The 17,579-nt window shown below is 35.9% G+C and overlaps 3 protein-coding genes across 3 annotated transcripts; 2 read left to right on the top strand and 1 right to left on the bottom strand.

Annotated features, from left to right (window-relative positions):
* The first annotated feature begins 1,350 nt into the window (after positions 1 to 1,350).
* LOC135073255 (anaphase-promoting complex subunit 4) lies at positions 1,351 to 4,512 on the top strand. Its single transcript, XM_063967364.1, has 6 exons — positions 1,351 to 1,535; positions 1,769 to 1,872; positions 2,003 to 2,194; positions 2,284 to 2,833; positions 2,924 to 3,123; positions 3,268 to 4,512. Exons 1-6 carry the CDS (start codon positions 1,427 to 1,429, stop codon positions 4,489 to 4,491), a joined length of 2,379 nt encoding a protein of 792 aa, XP_063823434.1. The 5' UTR covers positions 1,351 to 1,426; the 3' UTR covers positions 4,492 to 4,512.
* Positions 4,500 to 6,553, bottom strand: LOC135073264 (transmembrane protein 60). The gene is made up of 3 exons (XM_063967374.1): positions 5,490 to 6,553; positions 5,109 to 5,343; positions 4,500 to 5,023 (listed from the first exon to the last, which is right to left on the bottom strand). The coding sequence occupies exon 1, from the start codon at positions 6,310 to 6,312 to the stop codon at positions 5,905 to 5,907; it is 408 nt and encodes a 135-aa protein (XP_063823444.1). The 5' UTR covers positions 6,313 to 6,553; the 3' UTR covers positions 4,500 to 5,023; positions 5,109 to 5,343; positions 5,490 to 5,904.
* A 5,493-nt stretch (positions 6,554 to 12,046) lies between these two features.
* LOC135073259 (probable dolichyl pyrophosphate Glc1Man9GlcNAc2 alpha-1,3-glucosyltransferase) lies at positions 12,047 to 15,806 on the top strand. Its single transcript, XM_063967370.1, has 9 exons — positions 12,047 to 12,314; positions 12,647 to 12,836; positions 12,939 to 13,211; positions 13,467 to 13,614; positions 14,018 to 14,260; positions 14,387 to 14,492; positions 14,580 to 14,778; positions 14,852 to 14,938; positions 15,332 to 15,806. Exons 2-9 carry the CDS (start codon positions 12,778 to 12,780, stop codon positions 15,795 to 15,797), a joined length of 1,581 nt encoding a protein of 526 aa, XP_063823440.1. The 5' UTR covers positions 12,047 to 12,314; positions 12,647 to 12,777; the 3' UTR covers positions 15,798 to 15,806.
* Positions 15,807 to 17,579: the final 1,773 nt, after the last annotated feature.

Raw genomic sequence — 17,579 nt, 5'->3', positions numbered from 1 at the left:
TTTTTCGTACCTTAGAAAATATCACTTATATCCTAAACGGGGACGCACTGGGACAAAGTTGTTACTGTATTAGCTTCTATTAGTATGACTCTTTAAAACCTATAAGTAGTCATATCTAACAAACTTTAACATTTTGAATAAGAGCCTCGTGAAGGAAACGTTTCATACAAATAAAACACAAAACATGAAATATAGCAAAAACTACGCATTTCTCAGAAAAATATAACTTAAACAAAACGTTTTTTATGACATTCTACACATGATACCATCGAAAAAAGTGAATAAATCGCCAATTCCATTTTTATCATTTCTTGAACCAGTGTGCGGCGCTGCGATCAGTACGCCGCGCACTCTCTTAGTGGTCGGACGTGTTTGTTCTGTTTTGTTTTTTTTTTATTGTTTGGTTGTAGATCCTGAAGTCCTTATTTTAGAAGTTGAATCTCGGCCACTTCTATACGCAAAAACCATAGCTGGGCATTAACTCGTTAATCCGTTAATCGTTAATTAACGAAGTTAACATTTCTATTAACAGATTAACTTTTAAGTTAACTTTAAAAAATGTTAACGGACTCGTTAAGTTCCGTTAAATTATCCTTAGTCCGTTAATCCAGTACCTACTATTTACCAAAAAGATACAGCAGGCATGCTGAAAAACGCGTTCTGATAAGTACGTTCGGGCTTCCAGAACTTCCATAACCCAAAACAACAGTTTTCGTAACCAGAGGTGGAATTGTAAAGCAATCGTAATCATTTGACAGTTCATAACGTACGATAAAGTCAGTTAAACAAAGAGTTTGACAGAATAATCGTAGATTCGAGATATTCTCGGAGTCGGTGCCAGCCTGCTCAGTGCCAAGCTCAAGAAATGTTCTAAAACCGGCACCGACTCCAAAAATATCAATCATGGTATATGTACATTTGTCTTAAGTATCTCTGTTCATTCAGAGGATGTACCCAGAATGTCCTTTGTTTCTTTCTTCGTCTTCTAGCAACACAAATCGCTATTGCTAGTAATTTAGCAGAAACCATTCCCACGTCTTACTAAAGCGAGGGACGAGACGAAAGTGATTTAAAAGCGTTCGTATGAATGATCACATTGAGGACGTTATAAAAGCGCCGACGCCGGGTTATAACGCAACGCTGTTTAAACTCTCGTGCGAATGAGGCCTTATTTTCTTGGATTGTTTGTTAACAATAGCACATAGAGGTTTCATAACATTAACTTTTTCTCGATTTGATATCGCCAACATCGCCCGTCATCCCAAGCCTTCCTTTTCTTATAATCTGTGGTTGATTGTCAAAAAAAAAATTCAAGTCAATTCAATTCAATGTGTCAAAAGTCAACAGTTTTTGATTTGGCAAACAAAAATTGTGATTATTCAGTTTTTTTGTTGTTTGAATTAATTAATTTAATAATTTAGACAAAATGTATCATTGTGGGATGAGGCAGATGGAAGAAAGACATGTGGCTAACCAAGTGGACCTTATGGTCTGGAGTAATAGGCTTGATCTTCTTGCCATTAGCAATTTTAAAGGTTAGTTATAAAATAATTTGTTAAAAATAATTTACTTTGATAAGAAACATAAAGGTAGCGAAAATGAGCACTAGAAAAAGTGATTGTTCATCAGTAAAACTTATTTTAGGACCTGACCAGTACTTTCAGAGATGTGTACTTTTAAAGACTTGTTAGCTATCGAAAACTTGGAATTATTAAAATGTGTATAAAAATTTGGACTCGTTATATAAAACATTGTGATTAAATTGCAGGTGAAGTTCAGGTTCACAGACTACATTGGCAAAAAGTGTGGAATTTACCACCACCCAAGGAAAATGTAACTGTAAGCTGCATGGCTTGGAGACCAGATGGAAAGGTTTATGAATTAAACTCTATTTAAGCAAGAATGAGGTTTAAAAATTACCATGTTGAGCTGACTTATCATTTTTAGTAACCCTACTCAGCTCTTGTAGCTACCATTTCTTTACAACAGATTTTAATTGCAGGCTTTAGCTGTTGGCTACAGTTCAGGCAGTGTTTACATAATTGATATTGAAGACAAAGACGTTCTTGACAAATATGATTTGGAACATGAAATCTCTGAGGACTTTGAAGGGCCAAAGAACATAGGAATAACATGCATAACATGGGCTGTGAGAGCTGGTACATTAGAGAGTGCAACTGAATATAGTTTATATGTAAGTAATTCCATCGCATTGAAATATCTAAATGAATCAAATAAAATGAATAAACTTTTGTATAATATTCAGCTACTTATTTATTTCAGGAAGACACTACAATGTTTCTCCAAAAGCCATCATCATTTACTGCTTTCAATACAAGTTACAAAAATCAAGGAGGTGAAGACAGTGTCAAAAGTTTAAAAGAGATCCAGGAGCCAAAACATCTTACCATGCTTCTGGTTGGCTATGGATCTGGATGTATTTTCATGAGTATTTTTGGCAGATATCCCTATGGCACAGTGCAGCTAGCACAGGTCACCAGAGATGAGGGTGGAGACTATAAAATCCTTGACATCAGTCTATCTGATGACTTCAGTGTAATGCAAGTGGTTTATATGGACAGAGTCACAAAGAATGTGCTACTATCACTTGTCAACACCAGTGTGTTGTCAGCATATGCAGAAGAAATTTTTGTAGTGGCTAATAAGCATGGACAGATAACACAGATGCTGTCGTATTTGGACCAGACTATGACTTCGATTACTGAAGCATGGGAGCATATTTTATTAGAAATGGACACTAAAATGGCATACTATGCAGCATCTGTACCTGAAGGAGGAGTTTCTGCAGATTTATTAGAATTGCTTATGTTAGGTAATATATTAAGTTGTTTGAAACGTTTTGAAATATTTATAATCCTATTGTGAAGCAACTCTCATAATTATTCATAATTAATGTTTTCAGGAGTCCCATCAGATGAGTTAGAATTATTCTTACTACAAGAATTAACTGCTAAAGGCCTTAAAAAATTCGGAAATTCTGTGGAGCTAAGTTACTCAACAATCCAAAAATTAGTTCTAAGGCAATTAAACATTGTGGGACAGCATTTAACCTATTATTTATCAGAACTTCGTGGCCTTACTCGAATACCAGACAGATATAAGGTAAGGATAATAGTGAAGCTTTGTAACCAGTCAACTTGGACAGTGTTTCAGAATTGTTTAAAATCCAAACATTAAAAACAACAAGAGATGAATGCTGTATTCTGACTTATTAAAAACAAAACTGATCATCTTCTCTTATTTCAGACTTTAGGTGTTGAAGAGAGCACTGTTACTGGAGCCATTCGAGCTTGCTGCAGTTTTCTCAACAAGTGTCTAGAGTTGCAACAAGTGATTGATGCCTCTATGCGAAACTACAAAGCTTTCTTTAGGTGGCTCTTTGTTGTTATTGTTCGGTTATTGGATGAGCAAACACCCAGTGACATTGTGAAAATAAACCAACAAGAATTGAGCCACATTGCTGAGTTCTTGTACAACTTTGATAATGTACAGGTCGAAAGCAATGACAGCGTTCCTGAAAAGCCAGTAAAATTCAATCTAGAAAGGTTAGGGCAATATTTGCAAGACCAAGATTTGTCAATATTGCCTGATGATGAAGACAACCCTTGGCATAAATTTTTAAGAGATAACTCATGTATTATGAAAGACACAGATACAATCTTTTGTATGGCAGAATTTAAGAAATACTCCCTTGTGCAACAACATAAATATCTAAAAAATGCTGTTTATCAAATATTTGATGTCACCCACAAAGATGTTGGCAAGAACTTTTCACTTCTTTACAACATTAAATGCTATGAAAACAAATCAGAGACTACTATTGAGAATAATATCAGAGTATCTCAATTGTTCGATGCTGCTCAACAGAGGTTTATGATGGCATTTTTGAATCTAAATGATAAGCATGAAGTTTGTTTTATGTCAACAAATTTAAAAGAGAGGACATGCAGTGCTACTGCTAGTAAATATCACTTCCTACCAAATCTTTTGAAGGAGTCCAAAGACAAATCCACCAGTGGAGAAAATGTAGCAGTGTTGGACATACAGTTTTATTCTTCAGATTACTTGTCTGTTCTCATAGAACATCCACACAATGTAGAAAGTAGCATATTTGTTCAAGTTCCATTGAAAATTGCTGTAGAAAACTCGTGCGACTTTAATATTAAATCAAAATCGTATATATTTAGTGATAAAATGCAAAACAAGAACATGTCGTCTTTGTTAGAGTATGACGTTTATAAAGTTCTTGATAAAATGGACGGATTCAGAATCGCAGTATCGGGAGGGCGTAAAGTTGCTGTTGTATTATCAAAGAGCTTCAGGAAGGTTCGAGTATTCGAGATGGAGGTAGATGGAGATGAAGACGAGGACGAAACCCTTGACATCACGCCTCAGTCTCATAACCGGAGCAGCAACAGTCATTGTATGTCTGAGCAACAGAATATTACAACTGATGAGACATTTGAATAAAAGAACCCTTTTATTTAACAATGTTTATTATTTCAGTATCAAATATTTAATAATCTTTGATGTAGAATGTTAAATCACATAAATATGTACACTATCATCTACTAGCTATAATACACATTACATGAATGAATAACAAAATATTAAATCCTATTTTTTACATGCTTATAATTAGTTTTAAATAAAAGCTGAACAAATCTATTTAGTAATTTGTTATTGTAAGATAATATAATACAATGAACAGTATACTTCATTTTAAATAAATGGCAGATTAGTTTGAAAATTACAGCATTATTCTAAGTACATTTAAATATAAAAAAACTTCTATTTTAGATAAGACTTGGTTGTGGGGGCTGTTTTATTTGAATGTTCTCAAACACTGAATTGAAATCAGTGTCTAAGCCCTGGTTATCTATTCCATAAAGGAGTTCCGAAGACTGATTCCGGCTGGGACCTGCTACTGCTTGGTTGATCACTGTCGTTGTACGGTTATACACTTCATCACCATCGCCATCATCTTCTTCTGCTTCATCAACTGAAAAGTAAGCAAATAATTATTATGTTGTTGTTGTGTCTATATAAAATATTTTTAGGCATAAAGGCGAATCACAAACCACTACCTTGAATTACTCTACGTCCATCATACTTATTCCATTCTTTTCTTAAACGGAAATAAAGCACTGCACAGCCGATTAAGACAATTGTGGAAACAACAATAGCTATGAGTTTCACTGCATCTGTTGCTGTGAATGCCGAACCCTTTACGATCATCTCAATATTTCCCACTGTGATTCCTTTGCCACTGATTTTCTTAGATATGCAGGAATAAAATCCAGATTCAGATGGTGTAACACTCTGGAAAAATAGTAAATATTAGTAAAATCATCACATCAAGCATCATCTTGGCAGCAAATCAAGACAAGGTAAATTACAAAAAGTTAAAAGTTTTATATGTTAGTTTTGATTGCATTTTAATTATTACATAATAAAAACCAACTTACATCAATATGAAGTTTTCCAGACAGTACATTATATTTAAATTTCCTTTCATCATAATCATTTCCAGGGCCAATAACCTGAGTCTTATTTAAGAGCCAAAACAAAAAATTGTGGTTGTAATCATTACTATTGCAATTAAGAACTGCTGTAGTCCCAGCAGGTACTTCTGTAACTTCCAGGGTTTTAATTACAGTATCACGGCTATAATCCGCCATTGTTGTACAAAAATTTCTTAATATGAACTAGATTATCACTGACGGAGTATGACATGTACAAACACACTTGTGATGTCAATGAACGAGTGCCAAGTTTAAAATTATCTTCACTGAAGTCACATGCCTGCCCTTGGTATGTACAGATTTATTCTAGTTCAAGGTGTCTTTCAGTTGAGCTTAGTGTAACATTCTGTTGACATCATTAGTATCTACTATTTCCACTGGAGTGCTTTATTAAATGCATGAAAACTTCTACACATAAAACTGGCAGTAACATCCAAATAGGAGTCATCACCACATATATTGGTAGATTTACTTTTGTGTATTCCAGTTTAATACAAATAATGATCTGTGCTGCCATTTTCAATCCAATGGCTGCGATGTACCAAACATTTTTATTGATGGTGCCACGGAATCTTTCTATACCGTTTCTGCAGTGGGAAATCATATGAAATAACACATAGATTAAAAGTATACTGTCGTAGACCCACATAGGTATGAAGACTATAAACCAGTTCCAGTGAGTTCTTGATTCTAGTCTGAGACACAAAAGTATGAGAAAGACTAGGAAAATAAACCATGTAAATAGTGCTCTATGTAATATAGCCATCTTCGCTGTTTAATCCAGATGGTATAGTATAATTTGTTTTTAGTCTTATTTATCTGGTTAAATTTCAGCAGTCGTGAGTTGTGATAAGTTTCTTTTTATATTTTATTATGTCACTGAAAAGATTGTGGAATGTTCATTTGAAAATCTTTCTTCTGTAGTTAATAATTTTTGAAATGATACACATACTATTTAAAACTTGTTAAAAAACTACAAAAAAATATACTTTTTTATGAAAAAAGAATAAGAAAGACCGCTTGCAAGCAAACATAAATGTCATTGTCATAGAGAAAAGTAATACATAGGAAATATAGTTCCAAAATACTGAACTGTCCTATCGATGACATTGACAGTGGGGCGCCACCGTCAATACCGAATCGCTGGTTCCGATTTTTGCCATGTTGGAAACCATATAGTTGAACGATGGTAGCGCCCCCCTGTCATTGAGTTTGGTGGGACAGTTCAGCGTGGGTCATCTATAGAGAACCCTCTCTGTCAAATTTTTGAGCCTACTAATTGAGAATGTTACTAGGTATGCAAAATCACTTGAAACCTATGTTACAGTTAGGCTTTTACATTGACAAATACATTAGTTTTTATTTCATTCAAAAATACCCAGTAGTTATGATTTTATAGGCATTCAAAGTTCGCATAAATATTAAGTCCCGCCGACGGTCACGTGACCCCGCGTGACGTACATTCACAGTGTCCGCTCACTAGAAAACGGATATAAACATACTTAAATACATTTTTTTTTTGTAAATACAAACTTATTATACATATTAACACCCAGACCCATCACAGAAATTAAAATTGAACCAAACCCAAACTTGATGCGATTGTGTCGTTTTATTGCGAATTACCTTCCAGCTCCATCATTAGACCCTGATTACTATAGGTATAGAATTAAAGTACTCATCAATGCAAAACGAACGAGCCCAAACTCGATGGATTTAAGTCGTTTTATTATAGAGTTCCTATGGCCACCTTCCAGCTCCATCATCAGATCAGCTCCATGTCATCATAATATTGCATGGTCATCCAAATCACATGTGTTTGCGAAATTTCAGCTTAATCGGTTGCCTGGAAGTGGGTCTTAATTCAGCTTGCAAGATTCCACCCATACAAATATGAGCCAGTCACTGTAATATGACGTCACGCGCATAAAACGGCGGGCCGGCCGCCGCCCGCACTTTTAAAATTCAATATCTTGGAAAATAATTGACGTATCGAAATAATTCTTTCACGTGTATTTTTTATTTTTAACAGAGAATACAGAAAGCTAAAAAACAAAATTAGTGAACATTCTTCATTGACAGCCTGGTGTTAAATTCTCTGTACTTAACCTACGTACGTAACGCTCACATACATACATAGTACACGCACACATACATACATAAAGTCCACGCACACATACACACAGTTCACGCACACATAGGCCCTCATAACCTTCAAAGAATTATTGTTTTTATGATGTACAATGTAGAATTTTTTCAAATCCATTATTTTGAAAATATTTATCTTTATGGTGTACGTATTGTATTATTTTCAAAACAATGGATTTGGAAAAATTCTACATTGCACATGGAAATGCAAATAAGTAAACAAAAACTTTTGAATTTAATAATTTTACTTTATTTATGAACACACATAATATTATACACCAAAAGCGTCTTTTCGCAAAGTTTTCAACAACACTAAAAAAGCATTTGCACATTGAGAAAACTCAGATCACTTCGCACCCTTAGAATGAAAGTGACCGAATCCAAAAAATGCAATTTGTGGTAAATGAACAAGAAAGTCTTCAAAAAAGTGTAGTCTTGAATACATTTTACTATATCTCTTTCGTGTTCCGTCGCATTTGATTGATTTTAAGTAGATTTATTGATTAACCTTTTGAGTTAACATTGGCAGAGTATTTTTTGTAATTATACTTTATTTAGTATATATTTTGACATAAAATATAAAGTACTTCTAAATTAGGTCACTTTATTACAAAATACTTTTGAAACTGATGAGATTTTTTATTAATTAAGTCTGTTTATGACGCATATTGCAAATGAATCTGTTGACATAAGTCATTACTATACTTAATGTTATGTGAATATAAGGTAGTGAACATGGGCGTAGCCACGGTAGGGCAGGGTGGGGCAAGTGCTCTAACCTGTCAGGTACCTAACCAAACCTAAAAAAATAATTATCTAGGTACTAACTACAATACGATGTACACTACCAACTACTTTTTGGGTAAAAGATTTCTTGGTGTAGGTAGGTGAGCAATAAGACAGTGTTGGATAATTCGGATAATTCGAATTACACATTCAGATATTGGGTGCTATAAGGTAGCCTTTTTGTATGAAAAAAACTAACCGAGGTATAGCCCAAGGGTATAGTTTGCTTCTTAGTCGTTCGTTTCAGCCGAATGACGTTTACTTATTGCTGGACAAAGGCCTACTCCAAAGATTTCCAAAACGACCGGTCCTGCGCCGCCCGCATAGGCACCTCCCGCGACCTTCACTAGATCGTCGATCCACCTAGTGGAGGGCCTGCCACTACGTCTTCCAACTCGTGGTCGCCACTCCAGAACTTTTTTGCCCCAGCGGCCCATCAACTCTGTGAGCTATGTACCCCGCCCACTGCCACATGATTTTAGCGATTCTGCGTGCTATGTCACTTTGGTTCTACTGCGGATCTTCTCATTTCTGATTCGATCGCGCAGGGAGACTCCGAGAATAGCACGCTCCATCGCCCTCGGGCCATCTTATGAGGCCCATAAAAAGCGACCACGTCTCAGATCCTTAAGTTGTCACTGGCAACACACACTGGTCAAAGACTTTTGTTTTGAGACACTGCGGCATTTCGGACGTGAGAATATTGCGAAGCTTCCCGAACGCAGCACAGCCGAGATGAATTCAACGGTTGACCTCTTTCTCGAAGTTGGACCTACCTAACTGGATTGTCCCAGGTACACTTAATTGTCAACAACTTCGAGTGTAGTCTCTAACTTTCAGAGGTGTGGGTTACAACACGGATATTTGACATGATTTTTGTCTTGTCCATGTTCATTTTAAGAACCATTTGTTGAGAAGCTCTTCATACATCGAGAAGCCATCGAGCATGACTACGATATCTTCCGCGAATCCAATGAAGGTGATGAAGTCTTCGCTCTGCCTAGCGCTCATCCAGCTCCAAAACCCCGAAAGCTTTTATCTCGAATTGCAAAATCTTTTCAAATGCCTAGGAGACTACGGAAATGTGGACGAATGCAATGACAGGTTCGTAGGAATTGTCCAAACGACTGGGTCTAAGTTCATTAAAACCCGTCGTTCAAAAGGAACCAAAAAGATCTCTGACCTCACCAACTTATGGAAGAGAGAAGAAACTTGGTTCTGCAAGTATACTCAACTCGCGACCTACGCCAATTTGATACAGACCCAATTAAAGAGGCGACTGAGCGTAACAAGGGCTCTATAGCAAGAGATCTGTCTATTGGCCAAAGCAAACTGACCAAGCTGAAGACCGAGGATGGCAGAGTCATCTCGTCGGGGCCTGAGATATTGGAAGAGGTTGAGGTTCTACGGAAAATTATCACGAGTGTACGCACACCTGATCACAAATCTAGCCGAAGACCCAAGAGCTAGATTGATCCGACACTATAAGATATCTCGGACGTCAGTCAGTGCGAGATTAGAATGGCTCTCAAACACCTGAAAAACAACAAGGTGCAGGGTGATGATGGAATCACGGCTGAGCTTCTGAAAGCAGGTGGAGCGCCGGCATTAAAGGCTCTTCAGAAGCTGTTTGACTCCGTCATCCCCGAGGGAAAAAAGCTCCCTGTCTTTGTTTTCATTATCAGTTTGCATGTTTGGAGGTGTTATTACCATCAAACTAAACATATCTTGAACTAACTTGTCTTGATGTTATTTTGACTATAGAGTAAGAGCTAGTGAACGCCAGACCTACGTCATTTTATAAAAGCTGAAAGTTTGTCAGCGTATGCTCCCAATATAGGATATACTATAAAATCTGATTTTTTTTGTTTAATATTTTGGCAATAATTAGAAATATTTTCCCCAACACTCACACAGTTTTGACAGTTCCAACTCCTTGCCAGACAGTTTTTTAGGGTAGCTCTAAAGCTCCCAAAGCCACGATGACCCAAACTTCATAATTCAGCAACATTATAACCTATATTGGGAGCATACGCTGACAAACTTTCAGCTTTTATAAAATGACGTAGGTCTGGCGTTCACTAGCTCTTAGTTTACTAGTAAACTTGTGAAGTAAAGTCTGAAACAACACAACTTATTAAACTCTTAAGTACATAAATTTATACATATCTTAAACAAATTTTATATTAAAGCGACATATTCCAAAAATATGTTAATCGGTCCTTTTTATTTTTTCTTCTACACAGGCGCAATATCAAAAATATCAAAACTAAATTAGGTTAGTTCAGTCATAAATAGTCCTATTCGTAAAAGTGTCGTGTATCCTTCATTTATATTTTTAACTAAACAGACCGAATCCATAAATGAACACTGAATACTCTAACATATTTAGTTTAAATACAGACCTATTTATTAAAAGGTCACTTTATGACAAAAAAATCATGAACCTACCTTTACAGTATTTTTGTAATAAACAGATACAATTCGAGATCCGCCAATGTTTTACACGTACACTCGCAAGCACCGCCGACGTAAAACTAGTTCTGCCTCTTTCACACAATATGCATACATGAAAAGCGGGACTAGTGAAAGAGACCGAAGTATGCGTTGCTCTGCCTTTACTAAGAGATAGGTCACTTTATCTATACAGGGATATAGAGCATGCTTTATAAGGTCAGTTTATGGTGAAATCGAGAGTAACAGGAATTTTGAGTTAAGTCACTTTCATTCTAAGGGTGCGACTTGTGAACATAACAGAAAGTTTCTTCGCGATTCACGAAGGAACGAACAAAACTCCGATGAACCAGAACAGCAGCAGGTACGAAGGAATGAACTTGAATTTGACTCGACGACTCTTCAATACTTTAATAGGGCCACAGAAAACTTAAATGATGGCTAAGAAAACAAGAATGCATTTAACATAACAAAAACAACACCGGCCATTTTGGAGGAAAAACAAAGTTGCCATATGTTAAATAGTAATTTCTACTACTCTATTATGTAAATTATAACAAAAATGTCAATGTTCAGTTTTAAATTAAAACAAATTAATTTCATTTAAAAAAAGTTTTCACATTGTAATTAACAATATTCTCAAATATATTTTAATTAAGAAAAAAATGAAAATATGAAGGAAACAGGAGCAGCGACATCTAGAGCGTTTTAGGGTAGTTAAAAAGTATTTGAATTTATTCACCGATGTCGCTGTTTGGAAGCAAGTTTCACTTCGATGACCGTTGTATGGAAGTTTCCACACCCAGAGCCCCGATTACGGTAACTTTTAACGTTTCCAATCCAGACGCGCTTCTGATTCTGCGATACGATTGGTCAAAACAGCTGACGTACGCTGTTGAACGACCAATCGTATCGCAGAATCGAGAAGCGTGTCTGGATTGTAGACGTTAAAAATTACCGTAATCGGGGCTCTGTGGGTCTAGACAAAGTGCAAATTATAATCGCAAACCAGTCGAAAAGTGGTCGAAAAGCCCCTTTTTTGTATGGAGTTTTGACGGATTCGATTTTCGATTCGATCAAAAAGTGCGTTTTGTCTAGGGGGGCTGGTCATTGTCATCATATCTGTCATTGTTGACACTTGACAGATTTTTTTTATTTTAAGCTACCTCACTGGAGGATAAAAAGATTGTGGGTGTTATTTATGGCGCTAGGAGTCGTCATCCACAGGACGTTTAAAAAAAATAATGTTGAATAATGACAAATTTCATAGCTAGAGTGGTTTATATTAATAAAAAAGAAACAAATATTGGGAGCGTTTGGCCGAAAATAGCATTATTAGCGCTAGTAAGAAAAATGGCGTCCTTTAGCGTCCTTTTAGCGGTAAGTGCCATCACTGCTAAAAAAATATGGAAAAACGTCAATATTGAAGTCAGCAAACATGTCCTTGCCATAAATTAATATAGTTCCAAAATACTGAACTGTCCTGTGCATGACATTGACAGTGGGGCGCCACCGTCAATACCGAATCGCTGGTTCCGATTTTTGCCATGTTGGAAACCATAAAGTTGAACGATGGTAGCGCCCCCCTGTCATTGAGTTTGGCGGGACAGTTCAGCGTGGGTCATCTATATGCTAAAGTTTTCGATGGTTGCCATGGTGATGGCGATCGCCATTTTGTTAACAATTTCTAACAAATTCTATTTTCGGCCAAGCGCTCGCAATGACGTGTGTGTTGCAAATGTCAATGTCAAACAAATGTCAACAAGAGGAACTACTGAGGAACCGGCGGCGAGTGTAAATAAAGTGAAATCTGATCAAAAATAGGAAATTAGGAGACAAGAACATGTTTTTACAAATAGCTATAATAGTAACTACAATTAAAGTGTTCTTTATACCGTTTTAGTAAGTTATTATTTTATTTTGATCTCTGTTTCATGTCGAGTCAGCGAGTGTTGTTGTGATTTACATTATCTAGGGTATTTACATCCTGTTCTTTGGTTTCAGCTATTCCACTGACTTCGAAGTCCACAGAAACTGGCTTGCAGTAACCCATAACCTTACTATTGACCAGTGGTATTATGATAATACTTCAGAATGGACGTTGGATTACCCACCGTTCTTTGCTTGGCTGGAGTATGGATTGTCACACGTAGCGAAGCTGTTTGATCCCAAGATGTTATATTTGACGAATTTGAATTATAATTCTAATATGACAGTGCTCTTTCAAAGGCTATCTGTGATAGTTCTTGATTTGGTCTATATTCTAGCAGTTAGAAGGTATTTATTTATCACACAACTTAATCTGAAACTGAAACCTTATGCACTATATTGTGTTTTAGTCTCTTGAGTTGCTAAAAACTTCTAATGTTTTAACTTGAATACACTATCAAAATGTGACTTTTTCAACTTATCTTTAAGTATTAATAAAACTTTCTATCACCTGAAAATTGTTATATCTGCTTACATTTCTTCTTTTTTAACACATGGCTCTGTTTGTTTGGTAACATTCTTATTATTTTAATATATTTTCAGCTGCTCAAAACTTATTAGCAATGGGAGATTATTTGTGTACATGCTGTTGGTTACTAATGCTGGCTTGCTTATGGTTGATCACATTCACTTCCAATACAATGGATTTCTATATGGCATTCTGTTACTATCCATTTCACATATGATTAAGGTATGTAAAGTTATTGACCCAGAATATTTAAAGTACTTGGTGCACAGCAAGTGAATATGTGGTGCAATTTGGAGAATACCATTATTTATGTTCATGTCCTGTTGCAAGGCATTTAGGGCTGGCTTCCACCAAGTGTGTGGAGTGATTATAACTGATTTGATTGTACCTATAACTTGTTGGCCCGTTGGATTTTCTGTAAGCCTTCAAGCAGCCTTCTAGAATAAATAAATAAATAAATAATTCTATCAATTTCATTAAATCTGAATGGTTGGTTGTTCAAAACATTTCTCTGCTCTGCTTGGTGGAAACTGGGCCTTTTGTCTCATTGCCCCACACTCAGATGTGTCAGAGAAGTTTAGTATGTATTGTCAATACCAACAACGTTTTTTTTTATTACTTTCAGAGCAACTTCATACAAGCCGCTCTGTGGTTTGCTGTATTGCTCAACCTGAAACACATATTCTTGTACATTGCTCCAGCATACATTGTGTACTTACTCAGAGCATACTGCTTCATGGTGTCATCTGAAGATGGTTTGCATACCCCTTGGTATTCCTTCTCAATCATGAATCTGATCAAACTGGCCTGCACTGTGATTGTTGTTTTTGGATTATCCTTTGGACCTTTCTTGGACCATATACCACAGGTAATAAAACTATTTAATCATTAATTATGTTGCATTAATTAATTATTTATAATTTATGTCCAAGGCTATGTGAAAACTTTGTGATTAAATTGCTAATTTAATTATTACAATTTTAAATGTTGGCAGATAATTGCAAGATTATTTCCTTTCAAAAGGGGTTTAAGCCATGCATATTGGGCACCAAACTTTTGGGCTTTATACAATTTTGCAGACAAAGTATTTCAAGTTGCATGTAAGTATATTATTTTACTCATAAATTAATTACATCATAATTGTATCACTATCAGTATGAAGATCAATTTAAAATTTAACCTTTCAGTTACCAGAGCCGGTGTCATAAAAGCTCAGCCCCAAGCGTCCATGACCGGTGGCTTAGTGCAAGAGTATCAACATGCTGTGCTACCCTCGGTCACTCCAACAGTGACTTTTGCATTAACCTTCGTGATGATGGTGCCAGCTCTTATAAAATTGTGGAATCTATGTGCAGATGAAAGATACAGGGCTTTGAGTTTTATTAGGTAAGTATTTTCGTCCAATTGGATTTTGTGAATGAATCAGTCAAAATGGTTTTACATAATTTTTTTATTACAGGTGTATGATAATATGCGCGTCATGTTCCTTCATATTTGGATGGCATGTCCATGAAAAAGCCATTTTAATGATTATAATACCTCTGAGGTTAGTACTAAAATAAATTAATTAACTTGTTGTAATCAAGTAACAGTCTAACTTATGATAAAATAGATATATTAATGATAAATTTATTGATATGATTTCTAAGATATCAGTATAGCCAAGTCCACATCAAGATATTATCTACTGACTCTGAGTAGGCTCTGTGAGTCACAGTGTGAGATTAGAAACAAGAAATAAAAAATTAGACTACTACAGAAATCATAATTATTTACCATAACACATCACTTGTCATGGAATAATGTTTTATGTATCTCAGTGCTGGTGTTTTAACTTGACTGTCGACTGTATTTTGCGAATTTATGTCGCAAGATAAAGAGAATCGCAATATTAAATGTTGATGGTAATTCACAATCTTTATTCTTATTTTGTTTTCAGTTTCATGTCGGTGCTTGGCGTAGAAGACGGTATAACGTACCTCATGATATCAACAGTTGGGCATTATTCACTATTCCCATTATTATATCCAAAGAGCCTTGTGTCAATAAAGTTATTTATTTTACTTTCCCACTGTGGAATCGGATTTAGTACTATTCCATTTTTGTATATTGCGAAACCAAAGAAAAGAAAACGATTTTTAAGATTATCTCTATTAACTGATGCTGAAACAGTGTATTTATATGGTTTAATAGCTCTATTTGTCTATGAAAATATGATACATACAGTTTGGGGCTTAAATAAAACGTTGCCATTTTTACCCCTTATGTTCACATCAGTATACTGTGCTCTAGGCGTTATTTATTATTGGATATACTATTATTATTATTTTCTTACTTTTAACCTTAGCGGTGTCCCAACTGTTGGCGTTGTTAACTTAAATAGGTACGAGAAAAAAATACATTGATTTGTTGAAGCACTTTGTTTTATTGTTGACCTTATGGAAGTAAGAATACTTGCGTGCTATTTTATATGATTGCGATTGATATTTTTACGGAGCATTATGGAAGTGGTAAGTGACCAAGATTTGATGAACCACCAACCTACAACATCTTTTTATAGTAAAGTAATAGGTACTTATTAGAAACACACATAGTATGGCGATTAGAAAACGGATAAACACATTCGTACCAAAGTTGGTCCCTTGTCGGGAAGAGATCGCTTCATAGCGATAAGGCCGCCTAAATTGTGACGTCTCTTTTGTTTGTGTTTTTATTTCTTTTCTTGTATGGTTTACAGTAAAGTACGTTTTATCTATCAATTTAATTATGATTAGGAATGAATGCCCATCTGACAATTTCCCTCTGGATTGGAATCCTCGACCGCAACTGGCGTAGTATTGTAAGCGTACCAATATAGCCTTTCTTTTATACTGAATCAATTTGATTCGAGGGAGACAAATCTATGACTACTTGGACAATGTTCGTTCTCCATACAATGTTCGCCTAAGAACCAACAATTTTGACATATTACTAGCCGAAAGCGAAATAATACGATTCTGTGTGTAAGAACAATGATTCCTGATGGACACTTGCCATAAAATTAATGATTAAGAATATTAAATCACAGAGATTTTATAATATGTCGTTTATGACAACATGGCGTCTAATGTATTAAGTGAATGTATGAACACCGATTCGCGAAAAATGTTTTGTATTGTCGTCACGCCGAGTCGCAGCCAAATAGTATAAAATAATAGAACAAGTTTTAGAAATACAACTCGGCATTCCACTTTTATAATATGCCCACATATTGCACGTAAATAAACAACATGAATCGTAGGTTGTTTCCACCCTTGTCATCTGACACATGAAATAAACTCCTATTGTATTATAGATATCGAAGCCGAATCGTATATAATAATAGAATGGGTTTTGGAGATCACTCGGGGTTCCACTTTTATAAAATACCTACATAATGCATAAAAATAACACGAATCATGAGTTTTCTTTTCACCATTTACATCTGACACGAGATAACAAACTCCTATCTCCATGACTACCGTCGTAGTCTATGCTAAAGACTACAATATTTTAAGCAAGAAGTTTCAAACCTTAGCGGCTACGGTAACCCCTGGGCCACATACATCGTGATAACATTCGGTCGACACTGGAACGAAGTCTTGCGATTATGCAAAAAAGCATCGTATTCTAGTGCAGCTATATCACGTTCAACCGGGGTTTTAATTCGACTAAAGTCCTGACTAAAGACTGGAAGAAAATACGCCGCATTGTATGAGCACTTCGTGTTCGCTAAAGCGGCTTCAGATCTAGAGCCCACATAGTTTTCTTTTCAATAATATCCGCAAGTAGCGCTGCATGATCTTTACAACAAAAACGGCAATAGTTATTAAGGTGCCAAAATTATATGATTACTTTGGCACGGTATTATACACGTTCGAAGATTTGTCATTTTCATTCATTTCATCATCATCATCATCATTTCAGCCACAGGACGTCCACTACTGAACATAGGCCTCCCCCAATGACTTCCACATCGCACGGTTGGTAGCGGCCTGCATCCAGCGCCTTCCCGCTACCTTTATCAGGTCGTCGGTCCACCTTGTGGTGGGTTGACATTGCAGAATATGACTTTTGATAGGTTCATCATAGAATTCGGCGGGGATATCCTCACGGAGGAAGTTCGTAAAAGGGCGGAACAAGATCTTATAATAATGCAAGGCCGAAGC

The sequence above is a fragment of the Ostrinia nubilalis genome, chromosome 7 (assembly GCF_963855985.1).
Source record: "Ostrinia nubilalis chromosome 7, ilOstNubi1.1, whole genome shotgun sequence".
In the NCBI taxonomy this organism is placed as follows: Eukaryota; Metazoa; Arthropoda; class Insecta; order Lepidoptera; family Crambidae; genus Ostrinia; species Ostrinia nubilalis.
The sequence above is the reverse complement of the archived record's forward strand: the minus strand, read 5'-3'. Positions and strand labels throughout refer to the sequence as shown.